Raw genomic sequence first — 26,849 nt, 5'->3', positions numbered from 1 at the left:
AATAATAAAAGATTAAATGCAAAAGGGCAACGAGAGTCGGGGGGACTGTTTCTGTCAGTGGTTGTTTAATTGTGATTATTTTAAATTTTGGTTTGCGATATGCCAACAAGACAATTAGGCTAATTGTTGTGTTTAAATGTTTTGCGCTTGATGGGGAGCAGCTTATTATACAAACCTAGAAAGTCAAATGCATGAAAATAATATGTTGTTTATATTTATTAAGTTTAAACTAATGTCTATGATTATGAAAGACTGTTACTGTTCTGTGATAAGATTCACAATTTTATTTTTTTTTTTTTTTTTTTTTTTTTTTTTTTTTAAACATGGGTTTGAAATATAGAATAATGAACAATGTTGTGTTTGTGGACTAAACAGCCGCGGATCAGTAGCGGACTGCAAACGCGTCCTGTGTGAAAGCACCATGAGTCCCTGCTGCTTCTGCACCACACACACACGGACTGCATACGCACTGCAGACGGAGTATGTGTGAAACAGGCGTGAGTCTTTTTGAAGGCTCAGGAAACCTTTGCAGGTGTTTTGAGTTGATTAGCTGATTGGCATGTCACCATATTATAATTTGTTGAGATGTGAATTGGTGGGTTTTTGTTAAATGTGAGCCAAAATCATCACAATTAAAAGAACCAAAGACTTAAACTACTTCAGTCTGTGTGCATTTAATTTTTTTTTCACAATTTCACAATTTGAGTTGAATTACTGAAATAAATGAACTTTTCCATGACATTCTAATGTATTGAGATGCACCTGTAATAGGGAATCTACCTATTCATATCTATGGCTGTACCTGCATGAATGGTCACGTGACATGCATTTTAGGTTGTGTAGTGTAGACTGAGAATGTTTCTGAAATGCAGCTCAAACGCCAGTGTAGACGAGGATCGTTTTCATTCTATAACGCCATTTTAACAAAAAATGGAAAAGCTCTAGTGTAATAGGCCTAGAGGTTCAAATAATGATGAAAAAGATGTGTTTTCAGTGGTTTCTTGAAAATGATTAAGGACTCAGCTGCTTGGATTGAGTTGGGCAGGTCATTAAGTTAATGTAAGTTAAGTTTTGCAATATTTCAAACCTTTAACCCACTTGGGAAAATCACCCCATGGCAACAGTTTAAAACTAGCCCGAATCTGTGGAAAAACACAGACTTTTTAACCCTGCAACCCAAGAAGAGCTGATGGAGTTGGGTTTGACTGATCGAGAATAAGGAGAGATGACTGACAAGACCATGCTGGAGTATTTGCTGCTCAACAGATCCTGAGCTCATTGACAAATATCTGATCTTGTAAGATGTGCGCCCTTTACACAGAGTGTGTGTGATCACGAAACCAAAAGTGAACTGCGCAAACTATCAGAGATTTAAATACTCTGCGCACTGAGAGCTCTCCCTGATGGAGATTTTAGGTCCAAAATGAGGACATGTCCGGGGAAAGAGGACGTATGGTCACCCTAGGCAGTGTTTGGAAATAAATTTAAAATTGTTATTGATTAGTTCCTTTTCTTGTTTATCAGTGATTCATGTCTACAAGACGGTAAACCGGGCTCACATTCAGAGTAAGTAAACAGAACCCGACTTTAGCATAACTCTTTTAATGAAGGAAGAAATGATATGTTTATAGTGATAAAACCTAAGAACGTGCAATTAATTTTTGCTGTATGTTAAAATGTTTTACATGAATGCATCATTTATAGGTTATTTGAAATGATCACAGAGCTTGGTGATGGAGGCTACGGTTGCGTTTATAAAGTTAAACATAAAATTGATGGCAAAATCTATGCTTTGAAGAAGGTCATTTTAACCAGGTAAGTTTATACAATACATTTTTGGAAGAACAGTTTTCATCATGTCACAGAAAAAAGTTTGTTTATTATTTCATTATTATTATTATTATTTTTAGGAAAGCTGATTCTGAGGTGAAGGCACTGGCCCAACTAGAGCACCCAAATATAGTACGTTACATTACATCTTGGCATGGATCCCAATATCTGGACATCAAACCAGCAAAAGAAACCAAGTGTCCAAGTAAGCCTCCGATGCTTTTAATCAAAGCATACAGTGCTTCTCAATAATAATATTAATGAATATATATATATAACTCAAAACTTGTTCAAAAAACAACAACATCTAATTAAATCAAACTGCTGCTCTGCCATTCGCTCTGAAGTATGCCAACATTAAAGCGGAAGTTTAGTTTAAAAAAGATCTGAACACTTTGAGTGGCACATTTCAACACAGATTGCTTCTAGAATCTGTCATAATGTGATGAAAGAGGCTGTTATTGAAGGTTGGAGCAGTTTAAAACACTATGAAACCACTGAAGGCAAACTCTGAGTTAATGCTGTTAGTCATTTCTCATTCAATGAGGCACAGCAGCAAACACATACTGCTTCATTTTAAGGGCGGAGAAAATTAAAATGCAATCAGGAGAAAAATAAAATGTTTAAAAAGTGTATGATGGGTCATGGCTGTTTTTTCTCTCTCTTATTTCAGCAGCAGGAAATATTTATTTTATTCAGATGGAGTTCTGTGTGGGAGGAACACTGACTGATTGGATACAGGCGAGAAATCATATGGAAAAACAGAGAACTACAGTGGAAATCCACAAAATATTTTCTGAAATCATCACTGGAGTGGAATACATCCATGCAAACAATCTCATCCACAGAGATTTAAAGGTATTTCATTTTAGGTGCTGCATTATTTAAGCATTCAAATAAGCATCTTACTCATGTGTACTTTCCCTTTTTAGCCTGATAACCATACTGTTTGGTGCTGACGGCAAAGTGAAGATCGGAGACTTTGGGCTGGTGGCGGCTCAGACCGATCAAAATGGTGACCCTATAGAGAGGTCAAAGAGAAAAAGGAACACCACCATATATGAGTCTGAACAGGTGACACTGTTTTATTGACACGTGTAATCACATTTAATTTTTTAATTAATTAATACCCAATAAGATATATATATATTTAATTGTTTACTTTAGGAAAAAAAATAAGAAGAATTATGATGAAAAAAAAACTGACATTTTTCCCCCTTGGACTCATCTGGGTTTGAGATGCTCTGGAAAATATCTACTGGTATGGAGAGAGTTAAGGTCAGCAGTATTTGATGATCATCAGTAGTGACTGTATTCACTGTCTTTACAGATATTTGCAACAATTGTATCTTTAATTTCATTAATTCATTCTTTTTTTGCATTGCAGCTGTGGTCAGATCTGAGAAATCAAAGGTTTCCAGAAGGGTTCAGTGACAAATATTCAGCTGAAGTAAGAAACTTGACTTTACCTTCAAATAAACATTGACTGGACAAAGAATAATGTTGTTTTGCTTCTTTCTCAGAGTACATTCATCATGAAGATGCTGTCATATTCACCAGAGGACAGGCCTCATGCAAAAGATATAAAAAGAGATCTTCAGACGTTTTTCTCTCTGGAACATGATGTGTTAAGCCAGAAAACAATTTGAGGTCTCTGCAGTTTTAGTCGAGTCTTCTCGATTTAACGATTTACCACAGATTACTCCTGACAGGCAACAACTTGTGTTTTGAAGATTTTATTGTTTTATTCATAATTTAATGATTCAACTGATAATATAAAACATAAGATGTTAAACATTTGGGGAGTGATTTTATTTTAAAAAAATAATTTTTAGATTTCTACTAGACTTCAAGTATATTTTAAATATTTCAAAATTCCAGTCTCATTTAGTTTTCATCATAAACATACATTATAATAATGTTGTGAGGTTTCTTGTAGAAATATGAACATGAATGTCATTTCACAACATTTTTGTAATGTTGGCTGCATAAAATTACGATGTATTTACATCTTAGATGTAATTGCAACTAAAACATAATGTTTAATAATTTTTACAACATAATGTTGCAACTAAACTGCACCTAAAATGCAGTGTTGTATAATATGAAAACATTTTGTGGTTGCTGGAATCATCGCTGCTCAAATGACTTTCAGCCATCAGGTATATTTTTTGACAAAAATACTGTATATGTGGGGTGGAATAAAAAGAAAGTAAGAAAGAAAATATGTATCATTAGTATCATCAATATGTGTTCTGACAGTGTAAAGAGAGCTCGCATTTCTGATAATGAGACACTTATAGAGTGAAAACAGTATCATAATCCACCACACTTGCACAAGCAAGCAACAGATCCAGAAACGCACCAGTAATCCTGAGATACATGCGAGATATGCAGAGCATCATTTGGGTACTCTGTGTATTTTATTGCTTTTCGAATGAACATGAATGAAAAAAAAAACAGCATTCGCTCTCCATCTGCATTACAGCAGCAGTATTACAGAGTATTAATACTAGTAAAACAACTAAAGAGGAAGATTGTGGTCTCAAATATAGATTTTAGATCTCATAATGTAGCCTACACTTAGACTGAAATCACTTCACACTCCAACACAGCAGGTGGCGGAATAAACCTACAATGTTGGTATGTGACGCGCCAGTAATTCACAGAAGAAGAAGAATCACAGGTGAGCTTAGCTATCATTCCTGACACGCACCAGTTTGGGATGCAGTTTGTCAAATTGTTGAATTATGTAGTAGGCTAACTAGTGATGCAAAGTCCGGTTCATTTCCGCGAACCGGTTCTTTTAGGACAGATCGGCTCATTGAACCGGTTCAAAAATCCGATTAATCGGTTCCTGACGTCAATAGCGTCTCTACGCATTTCTTTTAAACAACTCAGTGCAATATTGTATCAATGAAAAAATCAAATAGCCTGAGTCAATTGTGTCAACACATATTGAAACATTCAAAAAAAAAAAGTTATTTGTGTGAAAGCATAGCATATTGCTGATTTATTATTAACAAGTTAATGGTGTTTGTGGTCACAGTTTCATTCGTGGATCCTTTATGTCATAGATACGATTGACTGACCAGTACTGACTAGCCTACAACTTGGATATGGATAAGATTCCTAAAAGTTTCACACCTACAACACACATGACAGACACTGATGCACAAACGCGGATATGTTCTACATGTCTACAGTATAAAGAATGAATAAACCAGTCTTATAAACTCCTTAATTTCGCTTAAGCAACTTTAAATATAATATGCATGCACAATAAACATTGTAAAATGTATTTACATCACTCGACAGAAAGTTTTTAATAAAATGTAAATTAATAACAGTCCTAACAAGCATATTTCCACTCGTTGGAATCTTCGGTAATCCTCGGCAAACTTCGCCACTGCTCGTTCGGTTCTTGTTGAGTCCTCGGTAATCCTCGGCAAACTTCGCTACTGCTCGTTCGGTTCTTGTTGAGTCCTCGGTAATCCTCGGCAAACTTCGCCACTGCTCGTTCGGTTCTTGTTGAGTCCTCTGTAATCCTCGGCAAAGTTCGCCACTGCTCGTTCGGTTCTTGTTGAGTCCTCGGTAATCCTCGGCAAACTTCGCCACTGCTCATTCGGTTCTTGTTGAGTCCTCGGTAATCCTCGGCAAACTTCGCCACTGCTCATTCGGTTCTTGTTGAGTCCTCGGGTAATCCTCGGCAAAGTTCGCCACTCCGTTCGGTTCTTGTTGAGTCCTCTGTAATCCTCGGCAAAGTTCGCCACTGCTCGTTCGGTTCTTGTTGAGTCCTCTGTAATCCTCGGCAAACTTCGCCACTGCACATTCGGTTCTTGTTGAGTCCTCTGTAATCCTCGGCAAACTTCGACACTGCTCATTCGGTTTTGTTGAGTCCTCGGTAATCCTCGGCAAACTCCGACACTTGGTTAAACTGGCTCAATCGGTTCTTTTGGAGTTGGACGCGCAACTTCGGCTGTGCGTCCTGCATCATCATCCCGGAACTAAAGTTCGATTCAGTTCGATTTGTGAACCGGCTCAGAAAGAATGATTCCTTTAAGAACCGAACATCACGACAGGTTAACTATCGTTCCAACCACACAAGTTTGCGATGCAGTTTGGGAAACGTCAAATTGTTGAATTATATAGACTTGCGACCATAGTTGGCTAACGATGCTTTCGGGAAACGCACCTCAAAGTAAGAGGAAGACAACAATCTGACAGCATCTGTAATTGTATTAAAAACCTTTCGGGCAGAAGCAAAATGGACAGAAGGATCTGTGACTTCCTAAGGCAAAATGGAAGAAGCAAGGCGTTGATAATTGCTAGAGCAGTCAAACGAGATAAATCCACTGTGAACAGACATTTGTACAGCCTTCAGAAATCAAACCAGGTGTTCAGAACTACAGAAAATCCTCCTTTATGGGATCTTATCGAGAAGAAAAGTGACTTCGAACCAGAGCAAAAGTCTCAGATGAGTAAAGACATGTGTGAAGAGAAACATTTGATGTATGATGACTCTTTGTGTCTGCTGTGCCAGTGTTTTGGATAGTCATTTGATTTTTTATTATTGGTTATTTCTTGTTCTTGCAGTGAATCAACTGTACCAGATGGCAGACAGGTCTCAAATTCAATGTAAGTATACTGGACCTGTTTATTTTGTCATCCAAAATAATTGTATGTCTACCTTTTATAATTCAGATATAACTCTATATGGAAGAACGTGTTTAATACTCCTGTGCAATATCACAAAATCATGCTGGGATATTCCTTCGCTTGACTGGGAGTCATCTTGTCTGTATTTTGGTAGGCTTAGGCTATATTCACATACAGTGGGGCTCGAAAGTTTGGGCACCCCTTGCAGAATCTGAGAAAATGTGAATAATTTTCAAAAAATAAGAGAGATCATACTAAATGCATGTTATTTTTTATTTAGTACTGTCCTGAGTAAGATATTGTACATTAAAGTTGTTTACATTTAGTCCACAAGACAAAAAAAAATAGCTGAAATTATTAAAATAACCCCGTTCAAAAGTTTGTGAACCCTTGGTTCTTAATACTGTGTGTGGTTACCTAATGATCCATGACTGTCTTTCTGTTTTGTGATGGTTGTGCATGAGTCCCTTGTTTGTTCTGAACAGTTAAACTGAGAACTGTTCTTCAGAAAAATCTTTAAGGTCCTGCAGATTCTTCAGTTTTCCAGCGTCTTTGCATCTTTGCATATTTGAACCCTTTCCAGCAGTGACTGTATGATTTTGAAATCCATCTTTACACACTGAGGACAATTGAGGCACTCAAACACAACTATTAAAAAAGGTCCAAACATTCACTGATGCTCCTGAAGCAAACAAGATGCATTAAGAGCTGGGGGGTGAAAACTTTTGAACATGATGAAGATGGCCAAATTTTTCTGATTTTGTTGAAATATAATTTTTTTTCCATTTAGTTCTGCCCTTCGTAAGCAACAGAAGATACTTGCATGTTTCACACAAATTAAGTACAATTTACCTTGATCTTCAAATTCCAAAAGTTTTCACCCCCCAGCTCTTAATGCATCTCGTTTCCTTCTGGAGCATCAGTGAATGTTTGAACCATTTTTAGTAGTTTTGTTTGAGTGCCTCAGTTGTCCTCAGTGTGAAAAGATGCATCTCAAAATCATACAGTCACTGCTGGAAAGGGTTCAAATATGCAAAGATGCTGGAAAACTGAAGAATCTGCAGGAGCTGGAGGTTTTTCTGAAGAACAGAGCTCAGTTTAACTGTTCAGAACAAACAAGGGACTCATGCACAACCATCACAAAACAGAAAGACAGTCGTGGATCATCAGGTAACCACACACAGTATTAAGAACCAAGGGTTCACAAACTTTTGAATGGGGTTATTTTAATAATTTCAGCATTTTTTTTGTCTTGTGGACTAAATGTAAACAACTTTAATGTACAATATCTTACTCAGGACAGTACTAAATAAAATATAATATGCATTTAGGTATGATCTCTCTTATTTTTTGAAAATGATTCATATTTTCACATATTCTGCAAGGGGTGCCCAAACTTTCGATCCCCACTGTATTATTTCTCTTGTTTTTTGTAAATTATTCACATTTTCACATATTCTGCAAGGGGTGCCCAAACTTTCGGCTTCTTTTCAAAGTCATATTCTTTCCTTTGTGGCTAAAGTTAATACTTTATAATACAGTCATTTTAAAGTATTGGTTTTGGGTTGTTTATATAAGGACTTAAAACTTAAAAAAAAAAATGCATTTATTAGGAGGGGGTACAATTATGAATCATTTGACATTAAGTCATTGTGCATAGTGATGTACTCACTTCTGTTGTTTATTGTATGTATCATCTATAGGCTATCTGAATTATTTGAAATGATATCAAAGATTGCTGAAGGAGGCTATGGTTGCATTTATAAAGTGAAACATAAACTTGATGGCAAGATCTACGCTTTGAAGCAAGTCAACTTAACTGGGTAAGATTGTTCATGCCATGAAGTCATATAATTGTAGAAAGAACACTTACTATGATTATGTGGAACAAAATGTTTACATTTATTTATTTATTTTCTGTTGTGAACAGGAACGCTGAATCTGAGGTGAAGGCATTGGCTGGACTAGATCACCCAAACATAGTACGCTACATTACATCTTGGCTTGGTCCGGCCAACTGGGCGTCAAACCAAGAAAGAAAGTAAGTCTCCAGTGTTTTTTTTACAGAAACATTCAGTGTTTCTCAGCAGTGACGTTTATATGTTTTATGTTCAGCACGTTAGGTTCACATCAGGAAGCGAGAGATGATGATGATGACGATGATGATGAAGATGATGATGCTGACAACGATGATGATGAAGATGATGATGATGATGATGATGAAGATGAGGATAACAACACATCAGGAATGGAAAGTCTGCGTGTGACAACAGAGTATGTCCAGCAGTCTTCTAATGAGATAGCTGTTCGGTCTGCTCTTATATAATGTATTGTTGTCAAAAATAAAGATTTTTTTTGATAAATGTCAATACTGAAATATTTTAAATGGTTCAATATCGCTTGTTTAAACTTAGTACAGTGCTGTTTCTTTTTACAGTATGAGTACTGACTGCTAATTAAAATGTCTCTGTCCATTCACACACACCCCATGACTGATTTCAGCCTGTGCACTAAGTGCAACACGTGTATTAATCGTATGTTATCATATTTATTTTCTGATGTATTTATGATTAACTTTTTGTGTGTGTGTGTGTGTGTGTGTGTATGCATATATTATCAAAAACGCCCCAGCACTATTGTATTTTGTAGAGCTGCAGCTGAATCGCATCTTGCAACATCAACAATGGTACTGAACTGAAGTAAATCAATACTGACTTGACTCTTGCTGAATAATGACAGTGCTACCTTGTAGAACTGCTTATAGCTTAATTGTATTAATATTAAAAGCAAAGTTCTGGAGAAAAAAAATATATATATTATATGGGCCCTTTAAGGTAATATGACACAATGTTAAATGTCCACCCATGTGACATTTATTTTCTCTCTTATTTCAGCAGCAGGAAATATTTATTTATTCAGATGGAGTTCTGTGTGGGAGGAACACTGACTGATTGGATACAGGCGAGAAATCATATGGAAATACAGTGGAAATCCACAAAATATTTTCTGAAATCATCACTGGAGTTGAATTCATCCATGCAAACAAGTTCATCCACAGAGATTTAAAGGTATTTCATTTTAGTTGCTGCATTATTTAAGCATTCAAATAAGCATCTTACTCATGTGTACTTTCCTTTTAGCCTGATAACATACTGTTTGGTGCTGACGGCAAAGTGAAGATCGGAGACTTTGGGCTGGTGGCGGCTCAGACCGATCAAAATGGGTGACCCTATAGAGAGGTCAAAGAGAAAAGGAACACCACCATATATGAGTCCTGAACAGGTGACACTGTTTTATTGACACGTGTTATCACATTTAGTTTTTTAATTAAGTTATACCAATAAGATATATATATATATAATTGTTTATTTTAGGAAAATAAGAAGAATTATGATGAAAAAACTGACATTTTTCCCCTTGGACTCATATGGTTTGAGATGCTCTGGAAAATATCTACTGGTATGGAGAGAGTTAAGGTCAGCAGTATTTGATGATCATCAGTAGTGACTGTATTCACTGTCTTTACAGATATTTGCAAAAATTGTATCTTTAATTTCATTCATTCATTCATTCTTTCATCCTTTTTTTTTTTGCATTGCATTGCATTGCATTGCAGCTGTGGTCAGATCTGAGAAATCAAAGGTTTCCAGAAGGGTTCAGTGACAAATATTCAGCTGAAGTAAGAAACTTGACTTTACCTTCAAATAAACATTGACTGGACCAAGAATAATGCTGTTTTGCTTCTTTCTCAGAGTACATTCATCATGAAGATGCTGTCATATTCACCAGAGGACAGGCCTCATGCAAAAGATATAAAAAGAGATCTTCAGACGTTTTTCTCTCTGGAACATGATGTGTTAAGCCAGAAAACAATTTGAGGTCTCTGCAGTTTTAGTCGAGTCTTCTCGATTAAATAATTTACCACATATTACTACTGACAGGGAACCACTTGTGTTTTAAAGCTGTTGTTGTTTTATTCATAATTTAATGATTCAGTTGATAATATAAAACAAAATGTTAAACATTTGGGGAGTTATTTTATAAAAAAAAAAAAAAAAAATTTTTTACGTGAAAGAGCTAGACTTCTTCAAGTATATTTTAAATATTTCAAAATTCCAGTCTCATTTAGTTTTCATCATAAACATACATGTGGGTCCAAGTCCGACCCACACCTCAACGCAGTGAGGGGGTGAACGGTCAAGTAGGGGATTGCTCGCTAGGGCTATGCCATCAGTGATGAAGGTGCTCGCACTGAAGAATCCCCTAGGGCGTTTCGCGAGGTTTTCGGGAGTGGACAGGCCTAGCGGGAACCCTGAAAACAATTGGCCAACGTGGGCTCCGGCAAAGACTGCCATGGTGTTCCTCGGCTATAACTCTGCATGTCACGACATTGGCGAAGACAGCATAGCAGCAGAGCAGTCGCAAGTCACTCTTAAGGGCATTATGTTTCCTATCACAGGACCATTTAAGGCCAACTTGCTGCGCCAGCGGCCTCCTGCCTGCACGTCTTAGTTTCTGAGCCTGCCGGCAGCGGACGCTACTGGAAGAGGGAGTGGGATTGGTCACACAACCCTTTCCCACTATAATCCACTCATTGTGATGGTATGTCACAGATGCCACACCTGCGGCGATAGGTGAGTGGCGACGGGTGCAGGTGGAGGATACCACTGGTAGCACTTAGTCACTGACCTGCACATAGGCGGCCTGGGTGTGATCGTCGTTTGATACTGACCTGGAACAACAGTACCATCCGTATCCTGCCCAGGTGAAAGAGCAGCCCTTTTGATGGATAGCACTGCTCTCTTCCATGGGGATAGAAAAGGTTTCTCAAACATTGCTCATTCCATCCACTCTGCTAGTACACCGCGACCAGCTGAGTATCCAATTCTGCTGTCCACGAAAGGTTCAAAGGATGAATTGCAAATTGAGACTTGCCTCTTGGAATGTGTGTACACTCCTAGACTCTGCTGGTTGTCATGAAAGAAGAACTGCAATTATTGCTTGTGAACTGGCGAGATACAGAGTAGGCATTGCTGCTTTTAGTGAGACAAGATTTTCAGGAGAGACTGAACTTACAGAAGTCAACGCTGGCTATACATTCTTCTGCATTGGGCTGCCTGAGGGTCATCCAAGGCAGGCTGGAGTTGGATTCGCTGTGAAAACATCACTACTGCCACTCCTAGAAATGCAACCGCAAGGCCTGCCACCAAGACTGATGACTCTGCAGCTGAAGCTTAAGCATGGACAGGAACATCAGAGAGGTAAATATAACTCGACCATGCGTTTTTGATCAGTGCTGAGTGTAGTCTCTGGCTAGCTCCATCACAACAACATAGAGCCACTGGATGTAAGTAAGGCCAGGAATCCCATGGTGACCATCTCCAACTGAGGAGTACCCTCTTTATGGACACAGGACACCCTCTTCCCGAAACTCTTCGCAGTAAATCAGTGTCAGCTGCCTTCCAGGAAACACAAAGATGGTGGTCAAGAACTTTTGGGTCCCGTCTTATGGTGTCATAGAGCTCAAGTCAGGAAGCTTATCAAATTCTGTACAGAAACTGGCCAATGATACGGCTTTGGGGGCAACACTCTCAGCTTTGGAACACGATAATGAACTTACAGAACAGAGTGGCCTTGGATTACTCTGTCTTGCAATGCAGGTGGAGCATGCACCATTATCGGACCTGAGTGCTGCACCGGGTTAATGAATCCAACAGAGAACTTGAACAAAATCCAACAAGACATTCTTGATCTTTCTTTACACCAGATGACTGATGACAATTCTACATGGTTCGGAAACCTGTTAGGTAAACCCTGGCTGTGGATCAAGGAAACAGCAATTCTGTTGTTGTTTTTCCTACTGGTGTTCTATCTATGTGTCCACAGTATCAAGTGTTTAATTCAACAACTAACCCATGCCCATCACAGGGAAATTACAGTTCCAACCAGAAAAGATTATTACCTGTAAGAACTACACGAACCTTAGCTGCATGTTTGTTTCTGTGTCAACATGTCGTTCTTCAGTAAAGACAGTCAACACAGAGCAAGTGCTATGTGCCTGTAACGATCACAGGTTACAAGAATGAACTTTTAAGTGTCTAAATTTGTATTTTGTGAGAGTTAATAGAACTCTCAAAGGGGGAATTGTGGAATTACAAATTCATAAAATGTTAAATCTAGGTTCCAGTGTAATAGTATATAAACTGAAAAAGTTATTTACATTGTGTTTTACATTTAGAGGTAAAAAAGGATCAAATCAGGAAGCCCAGGTGTCTGAGATAATGACCTTTTGTCTTTGTGCTCTTCCTTGCCATTTGGCTTTTTAAGACTGATTGGATTAGCACCTATGCATTTGAAAGACACTGTTATGCTGATTAGATCAAGGCTGGGAAAATCCCAGTGTCGGGCTGATTCCTGTACTGCATTTGCATGCTTTGTTTAGATTGTCTCCACCTCTATGTATCCCTCCTCCTAGAAATGTATATAAACTGCAAATGTATCAATGATTAGTTAGACTTTTGATGACTACAGTGCCACACAGCACGTTCTGTTCAAATCAGTGTCCTGGAACTGCTGTATAATATTTACTTATTGCAGATTTGAGTTTATGAGTTTGTGTATGTAGCTTTCATTTACCAGAGTAACAAATGCCAAACTGTGATTGCACACATCACTATGAGCCCTAAAGTTTTGTTGTCCGTCTGAATGAATGGAGGCATTAAATACAAGGACAACACTCTTTTATAATAGATGAGCAGCTACAGTGTGTGTCTAAAGAAAAAGATATGAATGAGTATATTCTAGGCAAGAACAACATCACTGCCATTGTTTAAAAAAAGTTCATGATGGTGACAATTCAAAACTGGGCGTGTTATAACAGGAAGTTTTACCACTGAGGAAAGAGTGTAGATCGAAACAGAAAGTTAAAGAAGGCAGGTTTAAATAGGCTACCGATGAGACTTTCGGTCTATAGACCAAGCAGAGAAGGTAGAAGACTAAATCTGACAGCATCTGAACTCACTAAAACTTCTCGGACAGAAATGTCTGCCGACACTGAAATAGAGAAACAGATCTGTGACTTCTTGAGGCGAAACGGCAAAAGCACCGCGTTGAAAATTGCGAAAGAAATCAGACTAGATAAACGCATCGTGAACAAACATTTGTACATCCTACAGAAATCAAATCAAATGTCAGTAACTAACGAGACACCTCCAGTTTGGGATCTTCTGGAGAAGACGAGGGAGATCAAACAGACACTCAAAGCAGAGCAAAAGCCTCAGACGACAAGAGACACAAGTGAGGAGAAACGTGTGGAGGATCTGCTGATGAAATCAGGAGGTTTGAAAGCCTGTCACATCGCCAGAGACCTGGGCCAGTCGAGACAAACCACCAACAAACATCTGTACAGTATGATGGAGAAGAGAAGAGTACAGAAATGTAGCGTAAGCAACTTGTGGAGTCTGAATGAGGAGTGGAGCGAGGAAAGTTTCAGCCAAGAGAGGTTTGTGTTGTGTATTTCATTAAAAACACCAACAGCTGTGGTTTATAATGAGTATTTACTGTTAGTGTGCCAGTATTTTAGATAATAATTCTAATGATTTGTTTTTAATTAGTTCCAGTGATCATGCACTCGACTCAGGGTAAGCATACTGGACCTTACAGTTTTGTGTCCACCTCTAGTTTAATTAATTCCGATATAACAAAGAGAAATATTTTAAATCAATGTTTTGTTGTAGGATAATGCATGATGTTCTGCTGTATATTGCTTTTTGATGTGTGTACTGTGTTTATCATCTATAGATTGTCTCATAGCTTTGATGTGATTGCAAAGCTTGGCCAGGGTGGCTTTGGCAGCGTTTATAAAGTAACACATAAATATGATGAGAAGATCTATGCTGTAAAGAGGGTGATCTTAACCAGGTAAGTTTATACACGTCATAAAGTCGTATCTAATTTTAAAAAGAACAGTTGTAATGATTATGTGGCACACACAAAAAATTCACAGAAGAATTTAATTCATTCGATAATTAATTTATTCATTCATTCATTTTAGTCTCCTCCTTCCTGTTTGTTAATTCATTCATTCATTGTTTTTATTTATTTGTTTGTTTGATTTTCATTCATTAATTCATTCATTCATTAATTCAATAATACATTTATTCATACATTTTAGTTCCTTACTTTGTTCGTTCATTCATTCATTCATTGCTTTTATTTATTTATTTTTTTGTTTGTTTGTTCTTCATTCGGTTATTAATTCATTCATTCATTCATTCATTTTAGTTCCTTCATTCCATTGTTTGTTCATTTATTCATTCATTCATTCATTCATTGTTTTTATTTATTTTTTTATTCTTCATTCAATTATTAATTCATTCATTCATTTATTCAATAATTCATTTATTCATTAATTCATTCATTTACATTTAGTCATTTTGCAGACGCTTTTATCCAAAGCGACTTACAATTGGGGGGATACATAAAGTGATTCTTCTTAAAGAGGCAAACAGACACAGGAAGTGCTTGTAATACCAAGTTTTAGACATTGTTCAAGTAAGTACAAGCTAGAAAGAGAAGGAATAAATAAAGAGAAACATAATTTTTTTTTTTTTTTTTTTTTTATGATGATGATGAAGTCAAGTAGCTTCAAAAGAGATGAGTTTTCAGCTGTCGCTTGAAAATTGTCAGGGATTCCGCATTCCGGATAGGGGTGGGAAGATCATTCCACCAGCCAGGAACGGCGAACGAGAATGTTCTGGAAAGTGATTTTGAGCCTCTCTGTGATGGTACCATGAGGTGTTGCTCACTTGCGGATCTCAGACTTCTGGAGGGGATGTAGATTCGTAGTAGTGAGTGGAAGTAGGCGGGTGCTGAGCCTGTGGCTGTTCTATATGCAAGCATTAATGTCTTGAACTTGATGCGAGCCGCAACCGGTAGCCAGTGCAAGGAGATAAAGAGAGGTGTAACATGGGCTCTTTTGGGCTTGTTGAAGACCATGCATTCTGAATCATTTGTAGAGGTTTGATTGTGCTTGATGGAAGTCCAGCCAGAAGAGCATTGCAGTAGTCCAGCCTAGAGGGCCTGACAAGAAGTAGTGCAGCATGCCATGTTAGAAAGGGCCTGAATGTTGTGCAATGCAAACCTCCAAGATCGAGCATCTTTGCCATGTTGGTCTTTGAAGGTCAGCCTGGTCATCTTACACCAATGACTGAAGTTGATGGGGTAATTGAAGAAGTACCTAGCTGGATGGAGAAATCATACTGTGATATCTGGTTGAAAACAACTCTTTCGAGGGTTTTCGCTATGAATGGAAGGAGAGAGAGATAGAGGTAGCTATCTGTAAGTGAAGTGTTTAATGTAGGTTTCTTGCACAGTGGGGTTACCCGAGCCTGCTTGAATGCAGAGGGGAAGGTGCCTGTGAGAAGAGACCTGTTGATCTTGTTGTGGAAGTATGAAGATTTGGCAGTATGGACTTTAGCAGAGAAAGATGAAAGCAAAGACTGATACATCCTCAGGTCTGACGGATCTTTTGATTTGCACCATTTTCTCTCTGCTGCCCTGATTTTGGTCCGATGCTCACGAAGAACATCGGAAAACCAGGGGTTAGAGAGGGCAGCCCATGCTGGCCTGGAACAGAGGACAAATATCATCTAGACAAGAGGTTAAAGTAGAGCATAAAGTATAAGTTGGTGCATTCACATCCAGAAAGAGAGAAATGGGTAGGTGAGGGAAGAGAGGAGGATACTACTGAGGAAAGTGGGTAGGTGAGGGAAGAGAGGAGGATACTACAGAGGAAAGGCCGAAGAGGTGGTTATACCCCTCCATCTTGAAAGTGTATACTTGGGTTTTTTTTATATATGGTCAGAGATATGTAGGGGTTTTACCAGAATGTTGTCTGCGTGTGTAAATTAAGTCAAGTTGGTTGCCTGATTTGTGCGTGCTCGTAGAGGTAGGGTGTTTCTCGTAGAGGTAAGTCGTTTAAGGTCGAATGAAGCAAGGAGTGAATGGAAGTCTGTAGCATAAGGCTTGTCCAAATGAATGTTGAAGTAGTGGAATGTTTTAATTGGGATGTGTGGAGAGCAGCCCATCCAGCTTCTCTAGGAAGGTGGATAGAATTTGCCCAGGAGGCCGGTAAATTACCACAACCTGGAGTTTTATAGGAGCTGTTACAGTGATCACATGAGATTCAAATGAGTTATAATTGCATAGGGGAGAGTGGGTTGAGTATTTCATTGTGTTGCCGTCTGTGACGTCTGTGACGTTGGAGCGTTGTCGAGAGACAACCGGAATGGTTTGGAAACACATGATAGAGGTGGAAAAGAGAGGACAGAAAGGGAGTGTTAGTATAGGGGAGATAAAAAATATACTTAACTGCCTTGCCGGTTTCGTTGCTCGGTGAAGTCGCAGGTCTTTACACTCGTTGGTCTTTACACAAGGGGGGCTGAACGCTTCCGCTGATGCTTCTGTGTCATCACACAGACATCAGATAAATCCACAGTCTAATACACTAAAGTGAACACAGCTGTGGCCGCCTTCTAATTATCACAGCCAATAGTCTATAGCAGGGCAGTTCCTCAAATCGAATCTACAGTTTGCACTTTAATGCCAGAAGGGCGCAATGCAAACGACACAGGCTCCTTCTTACCTGAGGGCAGTTATTATTAAAATTACCAGTAGGTGCAATCAAAAATACAAACGCCAACGAAAATTCAAAGTAGAATTAGGCAGGAAACGAAATATTCCTTCCTAGCAGCAAGTAATAATTCAAACAGCAGATCTATAAACAAGTATTACGCAAAACACTTATGTGCAGCTGTCATTTATTTTAGTTCCTTCCTTTGTTCATTCATTCATTCTTTCATTGCTTTTATTTATTCGTTTGTTTGTTCTTCATTCAATTATTTATTCATTCATTCATTCATTTTAATTTCTTTGTTCATTCATTCATTCTTTCATTGTTTTTATTTATTTGTTTGTTCTTCATTCAATTATTAATTAATTAATTAATTCATTATTTATTATGTAATTATTAGTGATTGTTTTATTTAATTCATTCATGCATTGTTTTTATTTATTTCTTACTCATTAATTCAATTATTAATTGATTTATTCATTATTTTTGTTTATTAATGTATTATTTATTAATTCAATTATTGATTTATTCATTATTTTTGTGTATTAATGTATTATTCATTAATTCAAACATTATTTTTGTTTATTAATTTATTGATTCATGGAAATCTGATTTAGGAATGGTATTAAGTGCAGTGCGTGATACATGCTGCAGCTTCTGAACCACTGGATTCATCTAGAAAGAAACCTGAGGTCCAGTACCAGGCACTGGCCCAGGTCTTCTAGATCACCCTGTTTTATGTTCAGCACACCAGGTGTCTTCAATCACATGTAGCCTATTGACAGAGCCGGCAGTGTGAGCCAGGGTATGATCGAGGAGACGAGATGATGAATGATGATTATTATTACAATCAGAATGGAATGTCCAAGTAAGCCAGGTCTCCCAGCACTTCTGTGCGAGAAAAACTGTGCTTATATTTAGGTCCGCTTAGGGTAAACTCAACCGGGACGGTGGAGTGGCAGGGTTGTTATTCATCGTTCAGTCACGACCAGTTTCTTCATCAGATTCGTAGTGGACCTTGACAGAGACTTGAAAGTGCGGCAGACCCTTGGAGAGAGTGGTGATGATATATTATATGATCGACTTCCTCGATTACCGATCTTCATGTCACATGAAACGTGATGATGATGTTGATGGAGGGATTATGATGTTGATGGTGTTGGTGGTGATGGTGTTTGTGAAGAATTTTTGTTATGGGAAGTTTGTTTATTGTGATGGTGTTTCCAGCATTCTTCTTACGAGACACTTGTTTGGATTTAGTGTGATCTCAGTTTAATAAAACATTGTAAGCCTACGTTGGGCCCTTTATTGTTCACAATGATTTAATGTCCACGGTTTTCAGACCACAAATTACCTAGAGATAAGCGAGCAAAGATATCCTTCTCAATCGGTTCTTGTCTTTTTCCTGTGACTACCGAATCCTTCTAAACCCGTTCTGCGTCCACATAAGGTGATTGCTGCACTGGGTTTTCGAGCGCTCCACGGATCGCGTATTCGCGGAATCATTTTGTATTCGATTGGACGTTTCATAGCGGGTTTGCCCATTGCATGTTTTTGCTTACATCCTCCTACCGCGATTACAAGCTTATTCAAGTTCCAAGTGGCAGCGATGCAACTGACACTGGTGGTTTCTCAGCTTGTTTAGGGGGTTGTTTTATAATCCCGCCCATTCGTCCCCCGCCGGCAAAAGTCGCACCCTGGGGTTTATGTACATTTTAATGTGGACTCACTGATACAATATATGGTGGGACATCTAAACAAAGCATGTTAGCAATGCAGTACAGGAAACTCCTGTTACGGGAGTTTTCCGCCTCCCTGATCTCATCAGCAGCACAGTGTCTTCAAATGCAGAGTGTTTGTCCAATGCGTCTTAAAAAGCCGTATGGCCAGGAGACCACAAGGTCAGCATTCCTGGTTTGATATCTGTATTTATAAACTGCTGTTACTTTGTATATTTAATGCTTTATAAATTATGAATTATCGGTTTTAAGAATCAGCTGTAGTTGATCTTAATTAATGATTAATAGCCTTTGCGATTTCTTTTCACCTGACTGTGCAGTACCATACACAAAAGTATCGGGACTGTACCCAATTATCTTATATTGATTATACCTCAGGTCCTTTTCAACTGATAAGCTATTTTGTTGTACTAAAAAAAAATGTATTGCACTTCATCTTAATTCAAACCATATTTTTATTTTATTTTTTATTTTTGTTACGTTTTATTAATTGTATTTTATATTAATTTATTGATTTAGGCTTCTACTGGTACAGGAATCTGTATCTACCGGGGGTCTGAGGTACAGCATTCGATCTCCTGTAGTATGTACTGTACAGGGCCCAATGAGGGCACTTGACTTAACCCACTTGACTTATAGTTGAACCCTTTGTGGAAACTCAGAAACATAAGGCCAGTTGAGCATGCGCTGCTGGCGCTGTATATCAAAAGTCTAACTGTCATTGATACATTGTGTTTTGTATACATTTTAAGGTGCGAAAGAAACATAGAGCGTAGGCGGACTGAACAAAGGCCGGGAAGGTGCTCCAGACCACCTCTTTAGGTGCATAAACACCAAGTGTCATGTCCAACAGGGACTGCTAAACTTGTTCTACCCTGTTAGTTGTGTACATCTTTGACTACCATACATTAGAATGGTTCTCAAAAACTCATAGGGAATACACCGTTATATCATCTCTCGTCTCCTCACTCTGCACATATGTTTCCTCTCTCTGCTATATGAACCAGGTTCAATATCAGATTGTGCAGCCAGCAATTGTATGGCCCCTGACAGTCTACTACTAGGATCTTTATACATCGGCAGCTCATATTTGTTCTAGAGAGGCATTATGTAGCTTGATGACTGTGATGATGATGGATGATGTCCACCGCTTTTTGTTAAACAAACATCTAGTGCGAAATGGAAAGTCTGGGCACTAAAAAATGTGTGACCCCCCCATGGAAAGAGTATGTCAAGCATAAGAATTCTCTTACGAGACACTGTCATTATGTTTGCGTATTTTTTTTTTAGAATGTTTGTATATATTGCTCCTCTTTGATGAAAGCTTAGGGTAAACTAGTATTAAAGTGTGACAGGCACCTTTTTCCACTGGTCGGTTTGAGGGGTTTTTTCAAGTTAATGTCAGTGGAAAAAACGAAGTCTGTTTTATTGAATCTTCTAACTACACCCCCCCCCCCAATAAATAGATTAGAGTCAATCAAATAAATAAACTACTATTCAGGTTTTTTTAGGTAGGTATATACATGAGAATTGAAATTGCGTTAATGAAGTTAACCTTTATTACGAACGGCTTTTCCGTGTAGCAGGACTTTGTTGTTGTGTGTGGTATAGATATCACTGTTAATATATTATATTGATATATATAGTGAATGTTTTGCACGGGTTTTTTTTTTTTTTTTTCATGCTGTTGTTTGTAATGTCTGGGAGCCCAGAATGTTCAAGCCATCAACAGCCCAGTATATTAACTGAACCCTGTTTGTTTTAACCGTTTTATTTAAGTACATAATCCAGATCTTTTGTCAGTTTTAGTGAACAGCGTTTCCAGTGCTTGTCCGCCGTGTGGGGAGAACCAAACGTTTGATTTTTTTCATGATCCGTCCCACCCTTGTAATATCATGTAATGGAATGCTGAACCGACCTGCTCCCTCTACTGGTGAACATGGCTGGATTTGCATCACCTTAATGCTTCTGTGGCCAGGGTTTCTCTTTTTTTATACGTTCCCTGCTCTGCTCCCTTTGCTTTTACGCGCCATTTTTTGCTACGGTTTTCTAAGATGAAGCCTCGTTTTCACTCCGCGATCGCCTGATTCGAATTCATATCCGTCAATTATTTCGCAGTTGATACCAGCCTATTGCACGTCAGCCTGACGACTGCACAGCGGCAGCCGGCAGGACCAGAAGGACCACAGGTCACCGGAAATGTCCCGGTGCTCCCGATGGCCAGTCCGCCCCTGCATAGAGGTGGAGACCATCTAAAAAAAGCATGCAAATGCAGTTCAAGGAAACTCCTGTTACAGGGATTTTGCCCCATCCCGTGTCATCAGCAAAACATGTCTTCAAATGCATAAGGTGTTAATCAAATCAGTCTTAAAAGCCAAATGGCAAGGAAGAGCCAAAGACAAAAGGTCATTATCTCAGACACCTGGGCTTCCTGGTTTGATCCTTTTTTACCTCAAAATGTAAAACACAATGTACATAACTTTTTCAGTTTATATACACTATTACATTGGAACCTGAATTTAACATTTTATAAATTTGTAATTCCACAAACCGTAGACAGCTGTGTTCATCTAATAAAGATCTTCATCGCTAGCAAACAATAGCCTTTGCAGATTTGCTTTCAACTGACTGTAGATCCAAAGCCACGTCTTCAACGCTCTTGATGTTCTCAAACTTTCTGTTACAACTCTGAGTGAACCGCTTCAGACGCTCAGCGCGCGCGGCAAGGAACTGAACGAATCATTCAAACTGATTCGCGAAACAATTCACTGGTTTGCCAACTGGGTTTGAGCAAGCTTTTGAACAGAGTTGACTCAAAAGAATGAATCATTCGCGAATGGGCATCGCTCATTGCCAAGAGAAATGTAGACGGCACGTTTGGAATGAACTGAAGCATTTATAACTTGTATTGCATTAAGATAAAGTAACGAGAGGACCGTGGCCCACAGTAACGAAGTAAAAGTACAGTTTTTTGATGGCAGCAGACTGAAGAAGCTGTGTGATGGGTGGGTGGGATTTATGGGTGAGACGGTTCCATAAATGTCCTGGAGGGAGGGGAGAGAGACACCAATGATCTTCTCAGCTGCTCTCACTATGTGTTGAAGGGACTTGCGGCAGGATGTGTTGCAGGCGCCATACCACACAGTGATGCAGCTAGTTAGGATGCTCTCGATGGTGCCTCTGTAGAAGGTGTACATGATGGGGGGCCAGGGCTCTAGCTCTTCTCAGTTTGCAGAGGAAGTAGAGACGCTGCTGTGATTTCTTGGCCAGTGCTGCAGTTTTGTCTGTCCAGGAGAGGTCCTCTGTGATGTGCACACCCAGGAACTTGGTGCTGCTCACTCTCTCCACAGTTGCACCGTTGATGGTCAGAGAAGCATGTTGAGTTTGCACTCTCCTGAAGTCAATACAATCTCCTTCGTCTTCTCCATGTTCAGAGAGAGATTGTGTCACTGCACCACCCGGCCAGGTGGCTCACCTCGCTCCTGTATTTTGTCTCATCCTTGTTGCTAATGAGACCCACCACAGTCGTGTCATCCGCAAACTTAATGAAAGAGGTTGGAGTTGTGTGACGGTGTGCAGTCGTGTGGGTCAGCAGAGTGAAGAGGAGGGGGCTCAGCACACATCCTTGGGGGGCCCCAGTGTTCAGTGTGATGGTGCTGGGATGTTTGTTGCGCCGACCCGTACTGCCTGAGGTCTTCCAGTCAGAAAGTCCAACAGCCAGTTGCACAGCGAAGTGTTGAGCCCCAGCTCGACCAGTTTGTAAATGAGCTGTTGAGGGATGATTGTGTTGAATTCTGAACTGAAGCCTATGAACAGCATTCTGACGTATGAGTCTTTTTTTCTCTAGATGTGTGAGTGCTGAGTGGAGGGTAGTTGAGATGGCATCATCGGTCAAGTGGTTGGACCGATATGCAAACTGGAAGGGGTACGGGGAGGGGGGGGGGCAACATGATGTGATGCATGACTAGCCGTTCAAAGCTCTTCATGAGAATAGGAGTTAGTGCAACTCTTGTAAGCTCCTCTCTGTGTGGTATAAACAAAGTCCATAGTGTTTTTACTTCGTGTTGGAAAGTTAATGTGTTGGTGTATTTTTGGGAACACACTCTTTAAGTCTACATGGTTGAAATCCCCAGCTAAGATGAGAAAAGCATCAGGGTGGGCTGTCTGCTGCTCACTGATGTGCTGGTGCAGTTCATTTAGTGCCTCGCTCCTGTTGTTGCTGTTGGGGCAGGGAGGAATGTATACAGCAACGAGCAGTATGGCTGAATATTCCCTCGGTAGATAGAACGGCCGGCACTTAATAATCAGTGCAGTCTGGAACGCTGTTGCTGAGTCATGTTTCCGTGAACACAAAAACACAACAGTCTCTTACAGTCCTCAGAGCTAAGCGTAGTAATCGGATGAAGTCCAGTTTATTGTCCAAAGAGCGTACGTTAGCCAGTACGATGGTGGGGATAGCTGGTTTGTGTGGGTTAGCCATTAGCCTAGCCCGGATACCTCCGCGCTTACCCCTCTTCTGCTTCCTCTCACGCCACTTGTGGTGCCTCCGCTGTGGGTGAGACGCAGTAGTGGGGGTCGGTGATGGTGAAGGCCTCCGGAACAGACCGAGATCTCACAGCTCTCCGGCGTGCGCAGAGTCTAAAAAAAGTGGTTCTGCTGACATCGAACAGAAACTCACGACTGTATGCACGCTTAAAGACAGGTAAACGCGATGAAGACGTACAAAAACACTGCGACTCACAAGACAAAAAACACGAAAACACCGTTCTCATGGGAGAGAGAGAAGCCACTGCGTGTGTACGCGCTGCCATCTTGTTTAATTCCCAGCAAATGCAGCTACTGATAAATGTTGCTCTAATGTACTTTAAGTCTCTTTGGATAAAAGTGTCTGCCAAATGCATGGATGTGAATGTAACCGTGTCTGTTCTCAGAACTGACAGTTTAAACTCTTCAGATCAGGGAGTTTATTTGTTTGACTGAAATGTATGACATGACAACTGCATCAAAGGGCTCACATAATGAGGAATCAAATTTCCCATGCTCTTAAATAAATAACAGATTTTAATTTTACTGTAACTGGTCCTAATTAAATTGATCCCAAAATGTTCATCTGTTGAAACCAAACTCCTGCTCTGCATTTTCCTCTGACAAATAAAAGTGTTAAAAATAATGAGGTTTATTAAAAAGTATGTGCATTTCAGTCTTTGAGTTATTTGACTTGCACATTAAATCTGAATTATGAATCTGTCATAATGTGATGAAAGAGGCTGTTATTGAAGGGTGGAGCAGTTTAAATAATATGAAACCAAACAGCAAACCCTGATTAAATGCTGTTACTCATTTCACATTTCAAATGGGCTTAAAAAAACCCTGATTAAATGCTGTTACTCATTTTATAATAAAGACAAAATGATGATATGAAATGTATGATTTGAAAAAAAAAAAACAGCAAACCCTGATTAAATGCTGTTACTCATTTTACATTCCAAATGGGCTTAAAAAACATATATGACTCATTTAAGACGATACTGTGCATTGGCAGCAGGACATATTTATTTATTCAGATGGAGTTCTGTGAGGGAGGAACACTGACTGATTGGATACAGGCGAGAAATCAGATGGAAAAACAGAGAACTACAGCGGAAATCCATAAAATATTTGATGAAATTATCACTGGAGTGGAATACATCCATGCAAAAAAGCTCATCCACAGAGACTTGAAGGTGTTTCATTTTTGTTGCTAGGAGGCAACTTAACGTGTTTAAACAGATAAATATTTTACGCATATGTACTTTCCCTTTAAGCCTGATAACATACTTTTTGGTGCTGACGGCAAAGTGAAGATCGGAGACTTTGGGCTGGTGGCGGCTCAGACCGATCAAAAGGGTGAACCTTTAGAGAGGTCAAACATAGGAACAAGATCTTATATGAGTCCTGAACAGGTGACTTTTTTTTCTCTAAGATTAATATTTACACCCTAAGACTTCTAGAAATGTATTTTATGTCCTTTTTTTTTTTTTTTGCAAAATAAATGAATAAAAAAAAAATCATTGTTTTCCTTAGAAAAATAAGAAGAATTATGATGAAAAAACAGACATATTTCCCCTTGGACTCGTATGGTTTGAAATGATCTGGGAAATATATACTGCTAGCGAGAGAGAGAAGGTCAGTACTATTTCATGACAATCATCCGTAGTGATAGTATGCACAGTTATTACCCATATCTGCAAAAAACAAACAAACATATTTTAAAGGAATAGTTCACCCAAAAATGGAAATTCTCTGAAAATGTGCTGGCCCTCAGGCCATCTAAGATTAGGATGAGTTTGTTTTTTTCATCAGATTTGGAGAAATCCAGCAATGGATGCACTGCAGTGAATGGGTGCCGTCAGAATGAGAGTCCAAACAGCTGATAAAAACATCACAATAATCCACAAGTAATCCACAGCACTCCAGTCCATCAGTCAACATCTGGAGAAGACAAAAGCTGCGTGTTTGTAAGAAACAAATGTTTTTTTGAAACAAATGTGATGTTTTTATCAGCTGTTTGGACTTTCATTCTGACGGCACCCATTCACTGCAGAGCATCCATTGATGAGACACTGATGCAATGCTACATTTTCAGATGTGTTCTTATGAATAAACAAAAAAAATCCTTTGATTTTGAATTTCTCATTCATTCATTAATTCATTCATTCATTCATTCATTCATTCATTCATTCATTCATTTATTCCAGCTGTGGCCAGATCTGAGAAATCAAAGGTTTCCAGAAGGGTTTCGTGATGTTTATTCAACTGAGGTAAGGAACTTGATTTTATCTTCAGATAAATATTGGTTGGACCAAGTTGAGCCTTTAACTTTATTATGGTTTTCTTTTCTTTTCCTCTTTTTTTTTTTTTTTTTTACAGTGTACATTCATCAAGAAGATGCTGTCATATTCACCAGAGCACAGGCCACATGCAAAAGACATGAAAGAAAATCTTTCAAAGTTTTTCTCTCTGGGTCAGAAACCGCCAAGATCAATCTCAGACCAATAATGTGAAATAACTTTCAGATTTCTACTATATTTCTTCTAATATATTTTAAATATTTCAAATATATTTAATATAATATATTTCAAAAGTTTCAAAAGTTCAGTCTATTTTTTTTCATCATAAAAAAAACATAATGTTCCTGTGGCTCAGTGGTAGAGCATTGCGTTAGCAGCGCAAAAGGCTGTGGGTTCGATTCCCAGGAATGTAAAAAAAAAAAAGTATACTCTGAATGCACTGTAAGTCGCTTTGAATAAAAGCATCTGCTAAATGCATAAAAAATGTAAAATAATAATGTTGTGAGGTTACTTGCAGAAATCCGAGTAAGAACGTAAGTTCACAACATTATAGAAATGTTGGCTGCATACAATAAAGATGCATTTGCATCATAGATGTAATTGCAACTAAAATATAATGTTTCTTAAAGTTACAGTTGTTTACTGTAGTTACAGTGTAACCAAGCTACAATCAATATGCAATACCATATAAAGTGAAAACATTTAGTGCTGGCTGGGAAGATTGCTGCTCAAGTAGACTTTCTGCCATCAGGCATTTCTTGACAAATATACTGTGCATGTTGAGTGAAATAAAAAGAAAAAGAGAAAATGTGTTATGAATATCAACAGACAATCATAGGGTTACATTTGTACTGTATTTCAATGCTTTAGTTTGAGAGGATGTTACCAATGTGCCTTGTCAAATGAAACACTTGCAGTTTATTAATAAATCTACAAGAAAAAATCCAGGTGTTTGTTTGTTTGTTTGTTTGTTTTAATTTTTAACAGATTTTTTTTTTGAGAGAGAGAGAGAGAGAGAATTTATTTATTTATTTACTTTATTGACTTAAATGACATCATTCTCCAGGAAGTGACATCATTTTAAGGGGAAAACAAGCAAGTATTAATCAGTAAGTATTAATAATAAGTCTGATGAATTCTGTGATATTGTGTTAAACG

At 38.6% G+C, this 26,849-nt stretch overlaps 2 protein-coding genes and 1 pseudogene across 2 annotated transcripts; all 3 read left to right on the top strand.

Moving 5' to 3' along the window:
• Positions 1 to 1,423: 1,423 nt before the first annotated feature.
• On the top strand, positions 1,424 to 4,055 carry LOC122147315 (annotated as a pseudogene).
• Positions 4,056 to 5,690: 1,635 nt separating this feature from the next.
• On the top strand, positions 5,691 to 10,541 carry LOC109045255 (eukaryotic translation initiation factor 2-alpha kinase-like). Its single transcript, XM_042769546.1, is given in 12 exon segments — positions 5,691 to 6,342; positions 6,427 to 6,468; positions 8,193 to 8,312; positions 8,420 to 8,530; positions 8,605 to 8,763; positions 9,384 to 9,472; positions 9,475 to 9,557; positions 9,630 to 9,710; positions 9,712 to 9,771; positions 9,864 to 9,965; positions 10,106 to 10,168; positions 10,242 to 10,541. Coding segments are annotated over 12 exon segments (1,281 nt in total). The 5' UTR covers positions 5,691 to 6,097; the 3' UTR covers positions 10,368 to 10,541.
• Positions 10,542 to 12,253: 1,712 nt separating this feature from the next.
• LOC109057959 (interferon-induced, double-stranded RNA-activated protein kinase-like) lies at positions 12,254 to 26,036 on the top strand. Its single transcript, XM_019075182.2, has 8 exons — positions 12,254 to 13,990; positions 14,103 to 14,129; positions 14,290 to 14,409; positions 24,404 to 24,584; positions 24,666 to 24,803; positions 24,925 to 25,026; positions 25,599 to 25,661; positions 25,771 to 26,036. The coding sequence occupies exons 1-8, from the start codon at positions 13,443 to 13,445 to the stop codon at positions 25,897 to 25,899; spliced, it is 1,308 nt and encodes a 435-aa protein (XP_018930727.2). The 5' UTR covers positions 12,254 to 13,442; the 3' UTR covers positions 25,900 to 26,036.
• Positions 26,037 to 26,849: the final 813 nt, after the last annotated feature.

Source organism: Cyprinus carpio, chromosome A13 (assembly GCF_018340385.1).
Source record: "Cyprinus carpio isolate SPL01 chromosome A13, ASM1834038v1, whole genome shotgun sequence".
Taxonomy (NCBI): domain Eukaryota; kingdom Metazoa; phylum Chordata; class Actinopteri; order Cypriniformes; family Cyprinidae; genus Cyprinus; species Cyprinus carpio.
The sequence above is the reverse complement of the archived record's forward strand: the minus strand, read 5'-3'. Positions and strand labels throughout refer to the sequence as shown.

What these genes read in the sequence shown, in the direction of transcription:
- LOC109057959 (XM_019075182.2), top strand. Translation starts at nt 13,443, where the DNA reads ATGAGACTTTCGGTCTATAGACCAAGCAGAGAAGGTAGAAGACTAAAT. An exon ending in GATCATGCACTCGACTCAGG is followed by an intron (nt 14,130 to 14,289) that starts GTAAGCATACTG and finishes TATCATCTATAG; the next exon opens with ATTGTCTCATAGCTTTGATG. An exon ending in CTTATATGAGTCCTGAACAG is followed by an intron (nt 24,804 to 24,924) that starts GTGACTTTTTTT and finishes TGTTTTCCTTAG; the next exon opens with AAAAATAAGAAGAATTATGA.